Source organism: Apis cerana, linkage group LG11 (assembly GCF_029169275.1).
Source record: "Apis cerana isolate GH-2021 linkage group LG11, AcerK_1.0, whole genome shotgun sequence".
NCBI classification, from domain to species: Eukaryota; Metazoa; Arthropoda; class Insecta; order Hymenoptera; family Apidae; genus Apis; species Apis cerana.
This window is the reverse complement of record NC_083862.1, coordinates 9,509,848-9,531,740: the sequence shown is the minus strand read 5'-3', so window position 1 is coordinate 9,531,740 and position 21,893 is coordinate 9,509,848. Positions and strand designations below refer to the sequence as shown.

Sequence of the window (21,893 nt, the reverse complement as noted above, 5' to 3'; positions counted from 1 at the left end):
TCAGCCGTATGTTCAGTAAGCATATAGAAATAGGAAGGACATACCGGTAAAAGAAAGGTGGGGGAGGGGAGAGGCGTGCAGGAAACGCTACTGTCAGTTGGATTGGTGTTTTGTCCCGGCGCGCCGAGTGATCATTTGAAAAGGAAGGACCACCTCTGTTCACCATATTTGGCAAACTTTCCCTAATATGGTAACGTCTACTTCTAAATATGGCAGCCGGGGACGCCCTCTCGTTGATTCTTGTACTACTCCGCGCAATCTTTTTGCCATAAAATTTGGAATATTCAAGTCACGCAAAAGATATTTATCGGTGAATCCAAAATCCCCAGGATAATTTTTATTTTTCTACGAAGAAATTTTTAAAGATCTTCTTCCAAGAAACTCTATTTCGATTGAGTGGACTACTTTTTTACCGCGTACGTGGAAGTTGGTGGGGGTAACAGCTGCGCAGAAACATACGGAGGCACCGTGTTAGCACGTAGGTCAAGTTACGATACTCTGCGCGCATTCAGTTCGCGGGGAGCGCTCGTGCAGTGCGCGTTGTTGTCCCGTGTTCCTCTAGATGGTTGATCACGTGGGAAACATTGCGCCGAGTTTTCGCGATTCCGTGGCGGAGAAGGGCCGAGGGAAAGGGAATAAATGTGTGCGAGTCCGTAATGGACAACCCTAGCGGCGGAAGAGATAGTCGGTACGCAAGTCTTGGATACAGCATGGGGATGATAGGCAGCGACGCTGGCTCGGAAATGTACGGCCGACCGTCCACCTCCCAACTTACAACTTCTCAAATAAGCCGCGGTGGCGCCACCATGATGGCCGCGGCAGCCGCTGCAGGCGCACCGAACGCCGGCGTGGGATCTGTACAAAGGGGTATCAAGAGGACCACTTCGGACGTTTGTTACGATGACAGCAATGCACGGCAAGCTCTTTCGCAACAACAAGGCATGTCAATGTCTACTGATTGTGTTCCTGATAATCTTGAGGAATCATTTACAAGTTTGGGTCAACCGAAAAAGTCACCTCCCTCAAATGGTAAAAAGACCAAAGGACGGGTCAAAATTAAAATGGAGTACATCGATAATAAACTACGAAGGTACACTACCTTCTCCAAGAGGAAAACTGGAATTATGAAGAAGGTTCGTATTCGGCTAACTTGTCAGCTTATTTTTTGTTAATATAAACACAGTGTATTGGATTCGTCGATAATCAATCAATTAAATTATCATTGAAATCAATTATCTCTAGTGTGATTATTAAATGTTGTATAGCCAATGTGATGTTTCAAGTGTATTCATATGAGATAAAGAAATACATAGAACAAGCTGCAAATGAAAAGTTAGCTTTCACATGTGACACATAAGAACAAAGAGAAACGTGTACTATCGATGTATGGTTGCGTGGATTGCGCAAATCAAACATATGCCGATGACTTTTGCGAGCGCGCGATTTATGAGTGACAATTGTGCTTTCGCTATCGTGCATTTGTATATCAATAATGTATTTGTGTATTTTGGATTAAAATACACTGAACGAAACAATCGCACGCTGGTTATATCTTTGATATTACAAAAATGAATTCGTGAGAAATTTTAATAATCATTATATGATTCCTTTTACGAATCAACTGTAATTAATTTTATATTAGTTATATTTATATAGTTATCATTTGATATTGTACGATATTATATTTAAAAGTTGTAATTACATGATAAAATTTTATGTTCGTTAGAAAATTATATAATTTTTCGTTCCTCTTTTGTATTAAAATTTCGTTTTCGAATCAATTTTATGAGTAATTATAATGAATTATTTATAATAGATTAACATTGTATTTTATATTTCAGTGAATGTTCTGAATGTTCTTTCATTATAAAACATCTTAATATTTATGTTCATATAAGTTTTAATTTTATTTTCATTATTAATGATTAGAATTTTTTCATTTTCGTTCATATTAACAAAAATATTGCCCAAGTATAAAATAATGTTTTTTATTTAAAAAGAAAAAAGAAAAAAAGAGTAATTTAATAAATATAATATCAAAAATAAGTTGAAATTTTTTTTTTCGTGATAGATTTTTTAATTTTAACGTCAATTTAATTACATTACATTTGTTTGTTTGATCAAAATGCCGGTGTTTCTAAATCCGTAGAAGAACCTAAGGCAAATTGTGCATCTTTCATACGAATATAGAAAACCAAAGATAGATTGTTCCCCTTTTCTAAAGACGGGACTCTATAATTAGCTATGTTTTGACACGAAACTGACATAACTGTTTTATAACTTCATGAGAGAAATTAAAATTTAAACGAAATTCAAAATAAACAATGGTATTATGTAACCAACAGTATAAATTTAAACGTTAAAATTTAAATTTATAAGTATTAAAAGTATTAAAAGAATTACATACTGCCAACAAAATTTTGATTTTTTTACTTTCAAAGGTGTAAAAATATATAATTTTGAGATAAAGAAGTAAAAATCTTCTTCAATTTTAAAAGTATTTATATAGCAAGCTCTTTCTTCATCTGTATAATATGTGTATATCTATAATAACATCTCATAAAGATAATAATTAAATTTTTTATAATTATTGATCGATTTTTTTATACTCAACAATCAATAATTAAAGATACATAATAATCGGAAAATGAATTGTATATAAATTTAATAATACAAATTTGCTTTTTAAATTGTAACTAGGATTTAGATATGATAAAAACTATATTGAAAATGAAAATAAAATATAATTCTAATTTCATTTTTTTTTTACTTATGATATTTATAGATAGAATAAATTTAAAAGATACGATTTTAATTACAAATTACAAAAAATGATTAGAAGATTATTCAGAATTTGCAAGTTATAAATACTATTTATTTTTATTTTACATAATATTTTGCAGAATACTTTCTTCAACTGTAAATAGCTGGCAATATTCTAATCTAAGTTAAATACAACGATTTCATAACTTTTCACTATGTTTATTCATCTTCGTACCGTAGTACTGTTCTCCCTCGAGCAGTAAGTTTCTTGTTAGCAAATTGAATTTTTACAATTTAGATTCAATTTAAATATATAGGTATATCGTCATGAGAATTTCAGTTTTTACTATTAAAAAAAAAAAAAAAAAAAAGAAATTCGATAAACCTTAACAATTATATTATTATGAAATATCTCTAAACATAAAGAATCACATCATATGTATTCAGATTTTTCATCGTATGTTCTTGTTTTCATTAATAATATAAAAATCATGGTATTAATGATTGCACAAACGATTATAATTTACATAAGTGCATTTTATATCAGTATATAATAAGTATTCTAGTGATATACATCGATTATTCAAATTCATACATTCAATGAAAAAGTAATAATATTTTTCATAAAAAGAATTGAATTTAATAAATGAATATAAACTGGCTTTCTACTTCGAATAGATGTCTTGACAATTAATCACAATATACTTATCTGTTCAAAACAATCTGTTCACGACTCGATATTTAAAGATTTTAAATGTTTAAAAATCTTTGGTGAATTAAAATTATGCACGATTTTTAAAATCGCTTTCAATCGAGTTAAATAAGCGAGATCAAAAAGCGTAAGAGAAAATGAGAATAAAGGGGGGAAAAAAGCTGAAATAAAATATCGTTGATACGATTGGAGAAAAATCCCGAGACATCCCTAATTAATCGTTATCTTTGATTGCAGGCGTACGAGCTGTCGACACTGACAGGTACACAAGTGATGCTCCTCGTGGCAAGCGAGACCGGTCATGTGTATACATTCGCGACACGAAAACTGCAGCCGATGATAACGAGCGAAGCCGGGAAAGCGTTGATCCAGACTTGCCTGAACAGCCCGGACCCGCCCGCCTCCGGTTCCTCCGGTGACCAGAGGATGTCCGCGACCGGGTTTGAGGAGACAGAATTGACCTACAACATAGCCGACGACGAGCAGAAAGTAAGGCAACTGGTGTATGGCTCGCCGCACGGTGGCTCGCTGCACGGCGGATACCCTGGTGGCGGGCCGACCGGAGGTCCTCCTGGCCATCCGCCACCCCCGCCGCCGCCACCGCCGCCGGGTTCGCAGCACGCGCCACCCTCGCACGCGCAGCACGCGCACCTGATTGCGCATGCACACGCGGGCTCGCCGAGCTCGCACCTGGTACCCTGTTCCAGTCCTGGGCCCATGTTAGCCGGTGGCCCCTATCAACAATCCTGTCCCTCGCCTCTGCCACCCCATCACGCCGCCTACCATCCTCACATGTCGCACTCGCATCCTCAACGGTAGTACTGTCCCCCTTGAACCTGCGCTCGCTCGTCCTTCGACCGTGCTCGCGTATCCGACTCATCCGTTGCATGCGTCGACACCAATCGTATATTCTTCCGATCGTTTTCACGATCGATCACTCTCGAGGAATATTGGAATATCGGAGAAGAAGATAAAGTAAGAGAAACGGCAGAGGAAAGCGTCGGAACGCGATGTTCGTGGATATAGGTGGTGAGGAGTCGAGAGGAGATGCTCGATAAGAGTCGGTGCCCGCGGAAAGCTGGAGAACTATCGCCGCCTGCCTCGTGACGGCGACGTAACTGCAATTATCCGCGTATCCTTATCGGGACCCTCGTTCACTGTCGACGATTGGCTCCGACGACTACGAACGTACTCCTCACGGCCGATACGCGGGCGACTCTTCGAAATAGGTAGATTTTGGATAAGGATACTTGTTGTGTACATTGAACGTGTTTTAAATATATACACGTTGAAGATTACTTTTATTCTTTCCCGTGATCAGACGGATCTTATGGTTTCGTAGGATAGAGTTTCACGCAGGGCTCCATAGGGGAACTTGATTGTTCTAGCAAGATTTCATTAGCAAGAAGCAGAAACCGTGGTGGAAAGAGTACAACAGCTATGGAGTACGGCTTTTCTTTCCACCATTTTCGTTTCAACTTCGTATGAATGAGTGCTAGGTTTCCGAAGCTTCTCTTCTGTTTCCTGGTTATTTTTCACACCGTCGAAGGGCTCCTCGAACAGACGCCTTGGCGTCGGTGCAATTCCGTCCATGGCGCGAATGCCGCCGCGTTCAGTTAGTTGTGTGGGAACGTGTTAAATTCTTTTTTTCTTTTTTTTCTCTTCTTCTTTGGTGGTGATCATTCCCAAGGCAAGTTTCCAAGAATTAGGCGCATTATCATTGCGAAGGATTTACGATAGTTTGATGCCTCGTTATCGGGAACGTGTCGTATGGTCGGCGTAAAAAAAATCGTGTGTCGCGTGCAAGCTGAATAACGAATCAGTGCGGCGGAGGAAGTTCCGGACGACATCCGACTTTCTTTTCCGGACGATGAATATCGAAATTCTCGATGAGGCGCGCATCACATCCGGTGTCAATGAAAGTACGGTTATATTTTCTTTTTGTACGTGCGTACGTAGGGAGGATAGTAGAATCTCGTACGAACCGCGCACGATACTCGCTACAATCCTAGGGCTCAACGTGCTGGACATTTCTTTTAATGCTTAATATGATTATAAATTAAAGATGGGAAACAAACCGTTCGATTATTACGCATCATTGAAAAATTTCATTTTTACACGATATAGTATATTTAATTTAATACCGATTGAAATTGTCAATTATTTTCTAACCGAGAAAATTGTTGTAAAATTTAACATATTTATATCGTATGGTCGTTTCATAAATCTTTTCTTCGTTCAAATAAATTATCGCGTCATTCTAATGGAATCGTCGATTTTCAACATACAAACTTGATACGTCGCTTATTATAAAGCCATTTGCATAATTTCCTGCCGTATCTGAATTAATTTATCGATATCGTTCTCGTCGACAAATCAACTTCACGGATACGTCGATACGTCGAAGGCTTATGAAACGACCGTGTGGAGAATGCTAACAGCGAGAAAATAGCTCGCATAATTGCGTGCCAGGTGCACTAAAAAGATTTAACCAAATCAGTCGACGAGGTAAAATCGAGGCTACTTATGGTAAACGTGCGCGCGCGTAAGCACACTCGGAGATCCTAGTACAGTTGTTAACGACAATCAGAACGATGTTTTGCCACGGCTGGCTCGTTGGGAAGAGTTTCAAGCAATTAACTCTTCTTTCGACTTGGTATCGCGAGTAGAAGGTTTCTACGGACACCTGTCATCCTCAGGATAGGGTCGAGCAGTACTTAACATAGCAGGTTTTTGGTACTTAATATGCTAAGAACGATTATTTCAATTATTATTTTCGTTATTCCACGATATTAATAAATGTGTTATGGATAGGCTCAGGGAGCGGTTTTTATTATTTTTTTTTTTTTTTTCTTAACGATAGAAAAATTCGACGGCAATGTAATCTTGGGAATTGATCGTGATCAAGCGACGCTCGTGGTTAGCCGAGGCGTGTGATGATGTTTTCAATGAAAACCGATTGGAGCGCAAGAAAACGTACGGTGCTCCGTTTCCAACGTATAAATCTAGTCCAGTCGACGCGTACTATAAATGTATACGAGATTTACGTCCACAATGTTCTATCATGGTGAACATTGACGAGAAGATGATCGATGGATATATATATTTTTTTTTCTCTCTCTCTCTTTTAACCGTTCGATCGTCAAAATGATCGAACATCCTAGCTTTTGATAATTGAAGGAACAATTAAAATTTATAATATTATATATTGTTTAAGAATTTAGTTTGTAATTAATAACGGATTAAGATATGTATAGCACGAATTTTGTTTTTCGTCATTTTTTAAAATTACCAGTGGAACTTCATTTATCTAAATATTATTTATTAGAAAGAAATTTTAATCAATTATCAGATTGATTGAATTTAATGGGAACTTTTATTATCTCTCGAACGAGAAATAATTTTTATCGTACTGAACTCCAGTTGTACGAATTATTTGTTCCTCGATGGATTCAGATAAATAATGTAGATGCTTTTAACGAAATTAATTTATTTTCCGTATTATTATCATTTTAATTACATAATCATCTATAAATTATATTAAAAGTTGATAGTTTCAATGTTGATAATTGCAAACTTTATATATATAAAAAAAAAAAAACTTGGAAAAGATGTTTTAAATACTATCCTATTTCTTATTTTATTTTATTGCTCGTGATATGAAAACGAGGATAATTAAAAAAAAATATATTAGGAAATTCAAAAAACTAGAAGAATTTAATGGCTAGATCTATACGTTAATCGAAGTCCAAAGACTTTTCTACGGTACGTACTCGTTCAAGTCGTACATCTTCGCGAAACGAACGAAACTCACAAGAAGACACGTATCTACAGGAATTTTTCGTTTATCGAAGAACGAGAAAAAGAGAGGCAGATTTTTTAATCGTGCATTTAGGATAATAACTAATGTGATGAATTACTCGAGGAGCCGTGTATTTTATATACATATATGTATATTCTGTCTTCGTATCTTTCCCGTTTTTTTCTTTACTTAAATCGTATTTATAATTAGTTTATTACGATGATATCTCTCTTAATTTATTTAAAGATCTGTAAATACGTTGTAAGTTCGATCTATCGTCGCCGAGCCAACAAGATTCAAATGGAACTGTGGCAAACCGTGTTCGAAAAATCAAAAAAAAAAAAATAAATAAATAAATAAATTTCGATCTTTCGTATTTACGAGTTATCTTCAAAATAATTAAAGAATAATTCCAGAAAATCAAAAATCGAAACGTATCACGAGCTATTTTATATTCGATACGAAAAGATTCGGATAAGCAGCAATTCTTGTCAGTTTCCCAGAAAAAAAGAAATCTAATCTTCGTTTAATGATACGATTTTTCTCTGATCTGCAATTACTACTATATCTAATAAAATCACGAAGTTGCGTAGATCTCACGATTGAAACCGAAGGGTGGCGTTTTCTTTACGAGCCCTCGAACCTTCCCCCCCACCCTCTCATCAATTTTCACAAAAAAACGATCATTCGAGAAAGCGATCCAATTAAACGTTTCACCTGGTTTCCTTCAGTTCCAAATCGCTCGTGTATACTTCTTTACATGTAATGTAACAAAACCTAACGTACCTAGTTCGTGGGATTGGCGAGGCCGGAATCAAGGAAATATCAAATTCGTCCGTGCGCATACACGCATTCCCTTTTTTCTTTTCTTCCCATCAATCAGATCCTTATCGAGGAGAGGCATCAATTTTTTTAAAATACTCATGTCGTTCAGGTCGAGGCGTTCCGCCTTTTCCTGGTGAACGAAAAAGAAAACAAATAAAAAAGAGAAAAAAAATAGAAAGGCCAACGAAGAAACGCGAGAAATCGTAGTACGTGGGTGCGAGTCCGAGCCAGTAGACCCGGCGGTGCACGCTTGGCATTATTGCGCATTGAATATACATATATATATATATATATATGTATATACATCGTATATATACATGCATATATATATATATATATATGTATATACATACTGTTGTGTGCATCGTACATTGTTCCGTAATGTGTTTGTACTGAAAGTGGCATGTGTAGTATTTGTTTGTTTGTTTGTTTTTTTTTTTCCTCTCTTTCGTAGATTAAGTAGCTAGTATTTAAAATACCTTTTTAATTTAAATTCCCAGGCGAATCCCACCTGCCCTCCCCCGTCTCCTTTCTCGTTTCTTCATCAAGTAGAGAGAAAACCTCGATTCTCGTCCATTTTCACACATTATGCATGCTTACGTGTGTATGTGTTGTGTGTTGTTTTCTCTTCTTTTTTTTCTGTTTTTTTTTTTTTTGGTATCGCTTGAAATATTTGAAGAAAAGAAAAGAGAAGTTATACATATAAATATATATTTATATATATAAATTTATATATATATAAGTATATATGTATATATAAAGAATAGATAGAAAAATAAATGGAAATGTTACGTGGATGAAAGATATAAAAACGAGATGAAATATACGAAAAATCACGCGAGAGTATTAATTAAGGGAGATTGAAGGGGGGAGGGGAAAGGAAAAAATTGATATGAAAAATATCCGATGGAAAGAAAAAAAAAAAAAAAAAGAAAAAGAATGTAATTTTATCCGTGGTCTCTCTCGTCGACGCACAAAGTACAAATAATATATAATATAATTAATTTTACGATTATGATATTATCCTGAATTACACACGGTAATCACGAATGTACGGGCTGGCGTGCCTTTTAGTTTTATGTATCACATATGTGTAAATAGTATACTGTAAAATACTGTGATAATATTTATATTACACGTACGTATTATATTGTTTCGATTAATGATAATTACGGTCCCAAGATGACAAAATGTTTCGTCGAACGATACAGTTAGCCGATGTACACGCATACACACGAATAACATACGAACGCCAACAATAATTGGGCACGGGGGGTGCCAGTTGTTCGCGAAAGACAGGTAGGTATAATAATAAAAAAAAGAAAAAAGAAAAAAAAAAAAGAAAACCACCTGTTTTTTGGCAGAAATATCAGATTTTTTTTCTCTTCGATTGATCAAATTCGTACCTTTTATATATTATATCCAATAATAGTATATATCACTATGTTGATAACGACGATGATGAAGAAATGTAATAAAATGAAAAAGAAAGGAATTTGTGCGATTGGGTAATAGTTTCGCATGAAACGCTAAACTAGTTGCGTTGAGATGATTAGAAAGAAACTGGCCTCCATCGAGGAAGGTATTAAAACAGTACGATCGAAGAACTTTTAACTCGGCCTCTCTTGCGGTTGATGATATTGTTATCGAATAGAGGAGAAAAATTTTAAAAATTCGTTTCTTCCTGCTAATTATGATATGTTGAATTTTGTTGTTGACATTATATTGGTGACATGATTTCTTACTTTTCGTCTGTGCGTGAGCGTACCTCTCGCGATTAGTATAAAATTAGCTAGATTTAACTGAATTGTTGTCTAATGTGGTTGAAAAAAAATTCTTCATTGTTTTGTAAATAATAACGTGGAAACGGCGATAGTATTGTTCGAAAATAGATAAAGAACTGTTACTTTTTAATTAAGATGATTTTTTTTCTCTCTCTAAAGAAATTAACGTGAATTACCATTACTGTAATTGATGAAAATGTTCACAAAACTTGGTGCAATGGTTGTTCGTTAATGCGATAGATAATTAAAAAAAAAACAAAAAGAATTATGTTAAGGATTAAAAAAAACCACGAGCTGCGTTCGATTATACGAGATTAAATAATAATTCCATTAACGCTGCGATCACTATTGTAAAAAAAAAAAAAAAATATTCCGATCTGCTTGAAAATAAGACTCCGATCAACAACATTCCATTTTGCCATTCATCCTTTCAGCATAAACTTACAAGGTAGGTTTGCATCTCGATATTCGCGGAATTCACTCACAAATTTAAAAGATTCTTTTTTTTCAAAAGCAACACCTCTTGAACTTTTCTATGCATCGTTTTAATTCTTTCAGACATAAATCAATCAAACGCGATTCTTATTCCGTGAAATTCAACTCCCTTGCAAAATGCAATTTCATCTTTGATTGACACGAATCTTCATTTCTTGTTCGAATGTTTACATACGAATAAAATTAAAATAAACATCCTTGAAACCGTATAGAATAAATCTGAAAGAGTTAAAAAAAAAAAACTACATTTCTCCAAGCTTAAAAGTACAAAGGTGAATAAAAAAAAAAATAATAAAGTAACAAATAAAAAGAAATCACAAGAAGAAATCACCCTAACTTAAGATAAGACACTATCCCCAAGATGATACACCACCCCATTGGTATACGAAAAAGGAGCCGCGACAAAGTTTCAAATCCGCCATTAATAAAAAATAAGGAAAAGAAAAGCGATTGAAATCTCCCTTCACGGTGGTATCATCGTACGTTTTGCGGCGGGGGTTCGTAGGCCACGATTTACGATCTAACGACTTAACGATTATGATGCATTTCGCTGAGAGGGCACCCTGGTGGAATCGCGGCCACTCGGAGGAAAACGGCGAAGAACAACGGTGACTGGGTGGCTGGCAGGGCGAAAGAGAGAAGGGCGGTAAACAGGTGGGGAGGAAATCGTAGGGAAGGGAAGAGAGAAAGAAGGCGGGGGAAGAGAGAGAGAGAGAGAAAGAGGGAGAAAAAGAAAGAGAAAGAGAGAAAGAGAGAAGGTATGGAAGGTGGAAGCAGAATACCATATACGGTCACCTTTGTCAAAGGCTGGTTGTCGCCATATACAGGCAATGTTCGCGATGGCAGATACTTATATAGAGTCCAACTTAAGAATCAGGAATGCCGGTTTTTGTCGCGCCTTCTATACACACCCGTGGTAATGGGGGGTACAAATACGACTCGGAAGTGATCGCCGACAGAACGGCTCGCTGCACGCGGACAAGGGGTCGCGAGACCAGCCCTCTCCTCCGTATGCTTTCGGAAATCCTTCGTGGAAACCAGCGTGGTGGCCGGCCTTCGGATTCGAGAGCTTGCGAGTTGATCAAAGATATGTAATGTAATGCCACCACACGAAGCTGAGCAAATAATTTCCGTGTTACCATGGGTGAAAGGTATAGTTTATCGAAGCGATCTTTCGAAGTTCTAGTTTCGACTTTTGCGTGGGTGTATATATATATTAGTTTTGGAGTTAATTAAAAGTTAATAACGCGCGTTGGCGTGATACGGTTCAAGTATTCGATCCGATGATTGGATTTAGGCTAATTTTGGAACTTGATCAAATCTAAAATTGTAAAGAGATTTTTTTCCAGAATATTTTTCACAATTTATTGAAACATCGTCGTATGTTTTGGAATCGCATTTCGTTAATTGCAAGTGGCGAAGGATATACCTTTCAGCACACGGATATATAATTGAAGTCTTTGGTGAATGACTGGTTCGAAAGTAGAGCAGTCTAATTAATTGACTTGGTTTCAACTATTTTTGGAATGTTGAACCCTTACAGTGCGCCGGAGATCCCTTTCCTTGCTCTTTATTCTTCCGAGGCTAAAGGACGTTTCATTTTTTCGATCGCACGTTTCTCGGAAACCTCTATTTCTTTCGTGTTCGGTTTTCTTTTATAAAACATCGGACGTGATCGAATTCCTCGATCAGTTACCGATTCGAAAGCGAAGTAATTTAATTGACAATCTCCAACTATTTTTGGAATTTTATGTATCTTTGAATTTAAACATCGCTATTATCCGATCGTTCAAATTGTTTGATACGCTCAAACAGAGAATGCGACGATTATATAAATACATAAATACATATACTTTTTTTACAAAAGAAATATCATATACCATGTAAGTTCACGATTACCTCCTCATCACCATTGACTCGCGATTAGCCAAAAAGAAATTCATCCGATCGACGAGTAAGTTCTGCGACGAAACCACCGATAAAAACTTCGATTCCTCTCATTATAATAGAACTCCGTTCGTCCGACTCTATCAGGAGTCGATCCACTTGTTCCGACGCGCGATCCATCAAAATCAATCAAAACGCAATCAGAACGGTTAAACAAAAACAAACGAATTCGTATTGCGAAACAAGTTTCCTCCGTACGAATGGCTGGCCAAATCTATCGTTTTCCCACCGTGCTCGAAAGACGAGCACTTCCTAATTCTGTGGCGCAACAAACGGCTTCTTACGTACGCTCGATTTGCTTTCTCTCGACCGGCGGTCGACACGTGTATACGACGCGCGTGTATATCCTGGCCAACGATTCGCTGATGCATGCACGTATATAAAACACGCCTAAGTTCGGTCCCCCGGCACAGGCGGGGTATGGAAGGACGCGGAAAAAAAGCTTATAGCCGGTGGTGGCGGTAGGCCAGGGGAGAGAAAGTCACCCGGGGAAACCGTAGTCCTGCGTAAATTTGTGAGAATCTGCCGTTGGAAGCGCGGTACGAGTTCAGACCGCGCGGATGGCCATATAAGGCGCGCGAACAAGCTCGCGCATCTCTCCCTGCTAGGTAGGTAGGTAGGTAAGTTGGTTCGTTGGTTGTTGTTTCGCTGCTTAGGCCGGTTGGTAGGCTACCGTTGATTGATTGGTTAGTTGCACGTTTGATTGGCTCGCCGATATTATTACCGAGGCGTTATCCTACGATTTACAGGCTACGAATCGGTAACCGGCGATGCTCAATACCATCTTCTCAGGCTTGTTTTCTGCTTGTCGCCGCGTCGCTCGTTAGGCATCGGGAATTGCATTCGGAATTGCGCCCGGAATTTACGATACGATCGTACGTTATTCCGATACGACACACTGTACGTATCGTTTTCGTTACGATACGTTGTAAAATTTTGTTTGATGAGTTGGGATTTGTTACAAACGAGAGATAAGGAGGAGGATGAGGAGGTTTCGATCATTTCTTTTCTTTTTCTTTTTTTTTTTTTTGACGTCGATTAATGTAGATCGAAAGAGTTTGTAAGAGGCTTGTAACGATGATTCATAAATTTCAGTAGCAGGGCGACACGTTTTCCTGAGAAATTTAATGTATGCGAACAAAATTAAAATATGATTCATACAGGCTTCCATCATTTTTTTTTTTTTCTTTTCGATTGAAGTAAAGTTACCACGTAGAGATTGCGTCCGGTGGGTAATTGGCGGATGATTCGAAACTTGGATCTTATTCGCTAGTTTCTGATATTATTGTAGACGTTACTATAAATAGACAAATACAATTAACAATTATTTTATATTACGCGTAAACAGAAGAAGTAGAAAATAATTTTCTCTTCGATCGAGCGGATACACTTTTCATATCGAAATTTCGTTTCACTGTTCCAGGAAGACGGCACTTCACCTAGGTCGGACGTGTGCGCGAATGAAAGCGACGGGGACACCAGTGATGGCGATTCTCCCGTGTCGAAGGATCTCTCGAAAAATCACTCGGGTAAGTTTATATTCCCATACCAAGAAAAAGAAAAGAATTCTCCTCATACCCGTCAAACTCTCCTCGTCAAATAGATTTTCAGAAGGAGGTTAAAGACAGTTTGCACGAAACACGATACTACTACCATGATAAATCGTGGTTAAAATAAAAAGAACGATCGAGTATCCTTAAAATCGCGCTTCCAATTAATACTCGCCGATGATTCCCAATGCCGTCACGGTTTCCTCCCTTTCAAAACTGGTCGTGCTAGGACAATTTCACCTGTCCGTCCGCGACGATCCTCGTCCCGTATCCGATCGCTATGCGAAAGACAATCGTACAGCTGCGCATACGTGGCCGAGTAATTAACGAATTTCCCCGTGGGCGTAGCAAAGGAGTCGCGATCGTACGGACTAAGTAGCAACCGGTAAAAGCCGTGGCGTGGAAAATCGTTAGAGAGACCGTAGAGGCAGTTTCGAGGCAGAGGTAAACGCGCAATCCAATCAGTCAGGTAGGTCGGCATAACAGAGAAGGGGATATATATATATATATATATATACATACATATATAGATAGAGAAAGAGAGCGAGTAGGAGAAGTAGCGTGTGTATGGGCGGAGGAGAGGAGAGAACGGTCGAAGAGAACGAGAGAATGGTATCAGAGAGGTAAAACGTGTGGTATATATGATGCGCGTACGAGCGCGTGCGAGCGAGCGAGAGCGCGGGGGAGGAGGGAGGGGGGATGAGGGAAGGGAAAGAGAGGGAGAAGATAAAGGAAAGAGGACACTTAAAATGCGAAAAGTGTGCGAGCGATGACGAGGTTATCCGTGTAGGGGAGTACATAAGGAGTTGTACGGGCCGCGATGACCAAACTAAGACAACGACGCGCTGCCTAACTGGGAAGTAAGATCCGGTCGAAAGCCGCGCTTCGATGCAGGTGTACACATAAATATCGATGCTAATATATGGAGTGGATGCCATCCGACTTACCGATCGCCAGCATGACGTATGTTTTTTTTTTTTTCCTTCTTTTTCTTTTCGCCTTCCCATTGTTCCCCGCTGCATTCCCCCCCGCCCGGAATTTTGATAACCCGCCGCCACGCGTTGATATCTCCGCCTCGCCGACCGATCTTTTACCCCCTCGATGATCGAGTTTCGATCGATTCCTCTTGAGAGTTCTTTGTCTTTTTTTTTTCTTTTTTGCTTCTCCTCTGTTGGCAGCTTCGAAAGAAATTTTTCTTCCACTGGCCGATCTCTTTTTGCTTCTCCCTTTCGACAGAAGAATCGTTTGGTTAATTGGGGAGGAAAAGAATTTTAAGGGATTCGTAAAAGATACTTACCTTCGGGTTTGGAAAAGTTTTCTCTATTATTTCTATCTTCGTTTTATATTGAATGTTGGCTTATTCCGTCTTTCGTGTCGTGTCGATCGCGTAAATGTATATTTTTAGCGATGGTTTCCACCTACGGATCGATTTAAGTAGTGAAAGAAACCCAAAAAGCAGACGGCCATGTCCGATGAATCCGACGCACCATCTAACTTCAATTTCCTTTTATTTTAAAGGAAATGTATATACATATATATATATATATATATATATATATATATATACATATATATATATATATATATATGGATATACAGTCTCAATATTAATGACATGATTCTTTTCGTAACCATTTGAACGTTTCAATAGTACAAATATAAAAATCATGCATAACAAATCTAGAAAAAATCGATAATCCAAGGAAAACAATCTGATGATTCTGTGTAGGTATAATGTACCAGATGCCACAGACAGTGATTTACTCGCCAAGTCCAGGGGTTCTACTCGGTATCGGTCAAAATGGCCAGCCAGTGCAAATATCTCAAGAAGGAGGTGAGAAACCATGATCATCCCTTGGAATCGCACTCTCTTTCTCTCTCTCTCTTTCTCCCAAAAAAAAATAACAATAATAATAATAAAACACACATCTCCAAGCCATCCTTACGATAGCCGAACGAAAACGAAATCCAGGTGGAAAAAAGCGACAAAACCGATCCCGTTCTCGAGGGTGGTTGCGCTCTAGACGAGACGTTCCCCGAAAAGACCTGTCCTCTTTTCCTGTTTCCGAGGTTTTCTGGCATTGTTTCACAGGCACGGTAGCCCCGGTTAACACGACGCAGAGTAATCAACAGCCGTTCATCACGATACCGTTGAACGTCGCGATGAGCGCCGCCGGATTGTCGCTTCCGGTCACTTCCAGGATGAATCTATCGCCGTCGCCTCGATCGCCGACGACCACGGCAACGGCAACGTCGTCCAACTGCGAGCTGCCATCGGATCTGAGCAAAGATCGTGAGTGATATATCGTGGATCGAGCCTCGATTAAGAAAAACCCTCCTCGATACCTGTCGCTCGCCGACGCAACTAAAAGATTTGACCCGACGAGATTGGACGGGCCATCTTTTTTCCAATCCATCGTTTCGCTTCAACCGAACGAGGACGTGTATTGTGTGACGAGAGAACTCGAAAATCTTGAATCCTCGTACTGTCGAGAGTACGTGCACGTTTCGGTTCTCGATCCGGATCGATCGATCCGACGATCGAGGCCGCGGTCAGAGATGCGTTCGTGTTCACGCAAGGAGATCGCACGATGCTCGACGAATGTTCGACCTGCATGTGATTGGTATACGGTGGTTGGCATATCTTGCAATTGTGGCTGCCAAATTCGATGCTCAACAAAGGATGGCAAAGGATGGCCATCGAACTTTTCATACGAACGTTGTTGCGTTTGAATTAAAAACTTGAAGCGAGGGTTTATATACGATATTTGATATTGCTTAGAATTTCTTTCTGGGTGTGAACCGTGTCCAACGGGAATTTTATTAACACTGTAGCTTATTTCTTCGTGGATCATTGCGTGTCATTTGACCCCCTCGAGGAAATTATTTATAATGTTGGCGAAAAATTTCTATTGGACGCGATTGTTATGCATTCTGTGGATATAATTACACGAGTTAATGTTCTTTTTTTTTTTTTTTTTTTAGTAAGATAATAAATAATTTAATCTTTGATCAGAGGCATGAATTAATTTGTTGTTATTTTAAAGAAAATAAAAATTTTATTTACGGTAACATCGTGATAATATCGTGGTATTGTTCAACTTTGTGTGTGAAAATGCAAATATTTAAATTTAAAAAATAGAAATCTAAAAGCGTTGATTTATATTAAATATTGATAAATATTGATAAAACGTTAATTAAAGAAGTTTCGCTATCAGTTTAGAAATTTATTGATACAAAATAAATCTTAAAATTGCCTTTTCTATAATACTTTTTGTATTTTCAGTAAAAAAAAGACTCTTGTATAAAATTATATACAAAAACTAAAACTTTTATATCATTTATCTTCTTTACATGCACACAACATTCATCGTAACGTTCATTGTTTCAACGCTTTTGCGATCATGGTTTGAAATGAACATTTTCTGCGATATTACCGATATTTTTATTGCTAATATTTGTTTATTATCGTACGATTTTGTTAAAAAATCTCGAATTTTATCGACATCCTCTTTTGCACTCGCGATAACCGACGGCAATGCGTTTCGACGCGAAGAAGCTCGCCGCCATCATCTCGAGATCTTTGATGATGTTAAAAGGTATTATAACGAAAATTAAAAATCTTATCAATCTTGATTTTCTTCTAGAGAAATAGAAGAATATAATATTCTCTATAATATTTACATGAATATTATCTGTAGATAATCGTATCTAATAAGATGATAGAATTATGATCGTATTCGTGATTATAATCATAAAATATATCACGATATAATCATAAAATTGGTAATTTTTATTACGAGCTTCTTAATTTTTAAAAATTATCAATTGTATATCGGAAAATCATATAAAAATACTGTTATTAAAATATAAAATCGAGTGCAAAGGTGGAAATTTTGTGGGTTTTTTCCTACGTACGATTTTATACCTATGATGTAAATTAATTCGAGATAGGTTGTGGTATGAAATAATAATCAATGCGAATTGGTATATATATTTTTCATTAATGCTGGGCTTCGTTTGGCCGGCATTTAATCGATACTGGTGCAATACTAGTCGAACGTTCTGTCCGATAATTGTTCCACGAAATAATGTTTGTACTTTCCTCGTAGAATTCACCCTTTTTCGAGATATTCAATGTTTCGTTAATTGTTATATAAGAAGGTTCGTCAAAGGGATCGATATTTTTTCAACGTTAAAAACGTACACATAAAATGTAGAGTCGTTTAGAGATTGGCGAATGTATTTGAACGCACAATTGTTAAATTGAACGATAGTAATATGAAAATGAATTAAAGCAACGATGAAAGATCGAAAAATTTTTGCGGTGATATATTTTATATACGCGCGTCAACGATCCGAATTTTATATTCTTCGAAATGTATTGAATAATTCGATACATGATATCGTTTTGAATTCCAGTTTCTATCAGAGACAAAATCTCACCATCACAAGCAAAAAAACAACTTTGAATAAAAGAGACAATTGACATTAAGAAATTCTTTTCGATAACATAATAAATATTGATTACGAAAAAAAATATTTTCTATTTTTAAAAAAAAAAAGAATTGAAAAAATGACTTGAAAATGACTTATATATAAAAATAAGCATATCGTTACTTTATTCAGAAACTGGAATTCTAAAACTTGTAGAATGATATATAATGATGGATCGTTATGAAACGGTTATGGAATTGTTCGATGTGGTACCATTCGATTGCGACAATTTGTTCATCCTAATGTTTATCCTAAAAAACGAAAGTTCAAATTGTTCGATAATTGTTTTTAAAATATGAAAGAATAGAAAAAGGTAAGGTATCGAAGATCGATGATTCGTGGGACGACGATGACTTCTCAATCGTACAGGGTGCTTTTAAAATATAATCTATAAGCTGGCGTTATCGTTTTTTTGGACTCTATAGGGGAGAGAAACTATTAGATATATTTTTTAACACGGAAGTGCGATTAACTAATTGGTTTATTCCGATTGCACGTTAAATTTGACCGAAAACGTTTTATTTATTAGCTTTTATTTGAGTAATAAGAAATAATAATTTGTATTCGTGGTGATACTGCAAATTACATTGAAATTTCTTGAATTCTTTGTAAATTAGTTATACATACAATGACATAGACATGGTAATAATAATAGGTATACACACATATTTCGAAATCGATATAATCGGATAATTAACCAAATTGTTCAATTGGTCAGTGATAATGTTGGCAATCGTAATTGTTTGTTTATACGATTATGATGATTAATAATTAACCGTAAAATAGTAATAAGCACGCATTATTGTCAGCCAAGTTGATTTAACAGTATTTTTAATCACAATCTCTATTTTACACGATATGGAAATAAATTATCAGCTTGTGATAGATAAATCGGGAAGAATTTGTATTTTTTTACAATATACCTACGAATACGATTTTTTAGTGCGGACAGTACTATCGTGAGAAACGTGAGAAACATCATCAACATTGCCATAGGAATTTTTTTCTTCTCTTTTATTAAACAATATGTATGCAATAGTTTGTATATTTCTTTTCAAAGATTTATTTTTATGTGTTGATAAATTTTACTTATATTTTTTTTTTTTTTGGATAAAAATAAAATAAAATAAAGTACCTGTTTCTTGAAGAATATTTGAAAAAAGAAAAAATAATTCATATGAAAACAAATTAAACAAAATGCACTTTTTTAAAATATATCGAGTTTCTTACGTACACTATTTGATAGTGCCTTCCTGTATAATTCAAGAATGTAGAAAAAATTCAAGGAACCTTAGTATTAGACTTATAAATACTATCTACTCGTCAAAATGAATTTTTCGAAGTTAATATATTTACGAATTTCTTTAATTTTTTTTTATTAGCGCTGGTTCCTATAGTGCTAGTCAAAAAATTGTACCTAGTCAGTGAAATATGCAATGAAACAAGCATTTAATTTCTATATCGTAACATTGCTCAAAACATTAGTAAATTGAAATTTGAAATAAACATTAAAATTAAATAATAAAATAATGCAAATTTAAAGAATTTAAAAGTTTAGGAATTTTATTAAAAATAATTTTATATCATAAATAAAATATTTTTATATTTTTTAATTGTTTGAATTTACTTTAAAAATTGTTTTGAGCAATGAACATATTGTATGGACTATTGTATGTAAGAAACTTACATACAACATGGACGATAGTACGATCCGAGGAATGATGTGAAAAATTCTTATGTCAAAATCCATACATATTTTATTCAAAAACAAATATTTATATCATGCATTTAAAATAAATTTTTTGGAAATATTATATATTTTATCTTGTATTTTTCTAAATTTTTTAACATTGACCTAGTCAAACAAATTGTATAACAAATAGTCAAACATTTCTTTTCTTATAGATCATTAAAATAATTTTAAAAGTAGTGTAAGTTTCATTTCGTTTTATTTTATACCTTTCTTGATCAAAAAATTTATATATTTGTTATATATTATAAATTTATTAATAAAAAAATATAAAATTTTCTGATCATTTAAAAAAAGTTTGATTTTATTATAAATAAATATCATGTCAAATTTATTAGTTAGTATTTATTATATATATATTAACAAAATAATAGATGTAGTTTAATCGATGAAAGATTGATTTTGTCATTTTGTGACAATCAAGCAAACATTCTTTTTCATCTTTGTTCATATTTTTTTTTATATTTAAAAATGATTCATATATCATTTCAAAATGGAAATGATAGAAATTACAACCTTCATGCTTCCACGTGCAATAATTGCATCAATAACTTTCATAAACAATTTTCTTCTATAATAAGAAATATTTATGCTAAAATATCGAAAATTAAAGAGATTCTTTGAAGACATAAATATATAATATAAAAGATATATATTGATTTATTTAATTGCGAATGATATTGAATTTAACATTAAGAAAATTGAAATAAAGAAGAAAGAAAAAGTAAGACTAAATAAAAATCAACAAACAATAAATTTTGCATTCATGTGCAAACAATAGCACAAATTTGTACTTTTTATCTCACCATATAATATTATATATTTTAAGATAACTATAATTCATAATTATTTCTTAAAATTGAAGTAATTTTATAAGTATGATATTATTTTATCAAGTATGAAAATAATATTTATTAAAATATAATGAATTAAATTGTTAAAACAAAAAAAATAAAATAATAATGAAATAAAATAATCTGCATGTTATGATTCAAATATGTATACATAATTATAGTGAAACTTTATCGAAATGCCAAAGAAAATAAACTAATATATGAAAAAAAGAATATGAGAAATGTGTTTTAAAAATTATCTGATTCGCTTTCTAAATTTCGTTTTTCTATATTATCTATGTTTAACGAATATTTTTCACATTGTTTAATGTTTATAATTTCTTTATATTCAATGAAATTATATGACATTATAAGAATTGTTGGATATTATTGGAAATTTCAAATAAAAATCGAAATATTTTCAAATAACATTGAAATAAATTTTAATATCTTTTTTAATTATTTTTCTATTATAATATTGTACAAAATAAAAAGAATGTTTATAATAAATGAATATATATAAACATATTATTGTTTTTCTACTAACTTTATATAATGTATCAATTATATGATATTGTTTAAAATTATTACAAGGTATGTGTTGCATATAAAGAAATAAAAGATATAATTATTCAAATTATAATTCTTGTATATATAATAAATTTTATATATTAATTATATAAATAAAAAATTTTTATTCTTTATTTTTTTTTGTTTTTATTTTTTTTTTTAAATTAATTATTTCTTAAATAATTGATACAAATTTATTAAGTACAGTTACTTAATTTTATCATAAAATGATTATTTATCTATTACTAATATTAATCAAAATATAAATTGATATAAAAAATAAAATATAAAAAAATTATAATATTATTTTTTTCAATTATTAATTATTAATTCAAAATATAAGTTCAAATTTATCATATTATTCA

At 34.7% G+C, this 21,893-nt stretch overlaps 1 protein-coding gene across 2 annotated transcripts; it reads left to right on the top strand.

The window, feature by feature from the left end:
- The first annotated feature begins 30 nt into the window (after nt 1–30).
- LOC107997699 (serum response factor homolog) lies at nt 31–20,189 on the top strand. 2 transcript variants are annotated; one of them, XM_028666679.2, is made up of 5 exons: nt 31–1,133; nt 3,713–3,964; nt 13,752–13,857; nt 15,608–15,712; nt 15,971–20,189. In XM_028666679.2, exons 1-5 carry the CDS (start codon nt 657–659, stop codon nt 16,177–16,179), a joined length of 1,149 nt encoding a protein of 382 aa, XP_028522480.1. In that variant the 5' UTR covers nt 31–656; the 3' UTR covers nt 16,180–20,189. The 2 variants fall into 2 exon arrangements, with proteins under 2 accessions (XP_028522480.1, XP_061937670.1); XM_062081686.1 differs by lacking the exon at nt 15,608–15,712.
- The last annotated feature ends 1,704 nt before the right edge of the window (nt 20,190–21,893 follow it).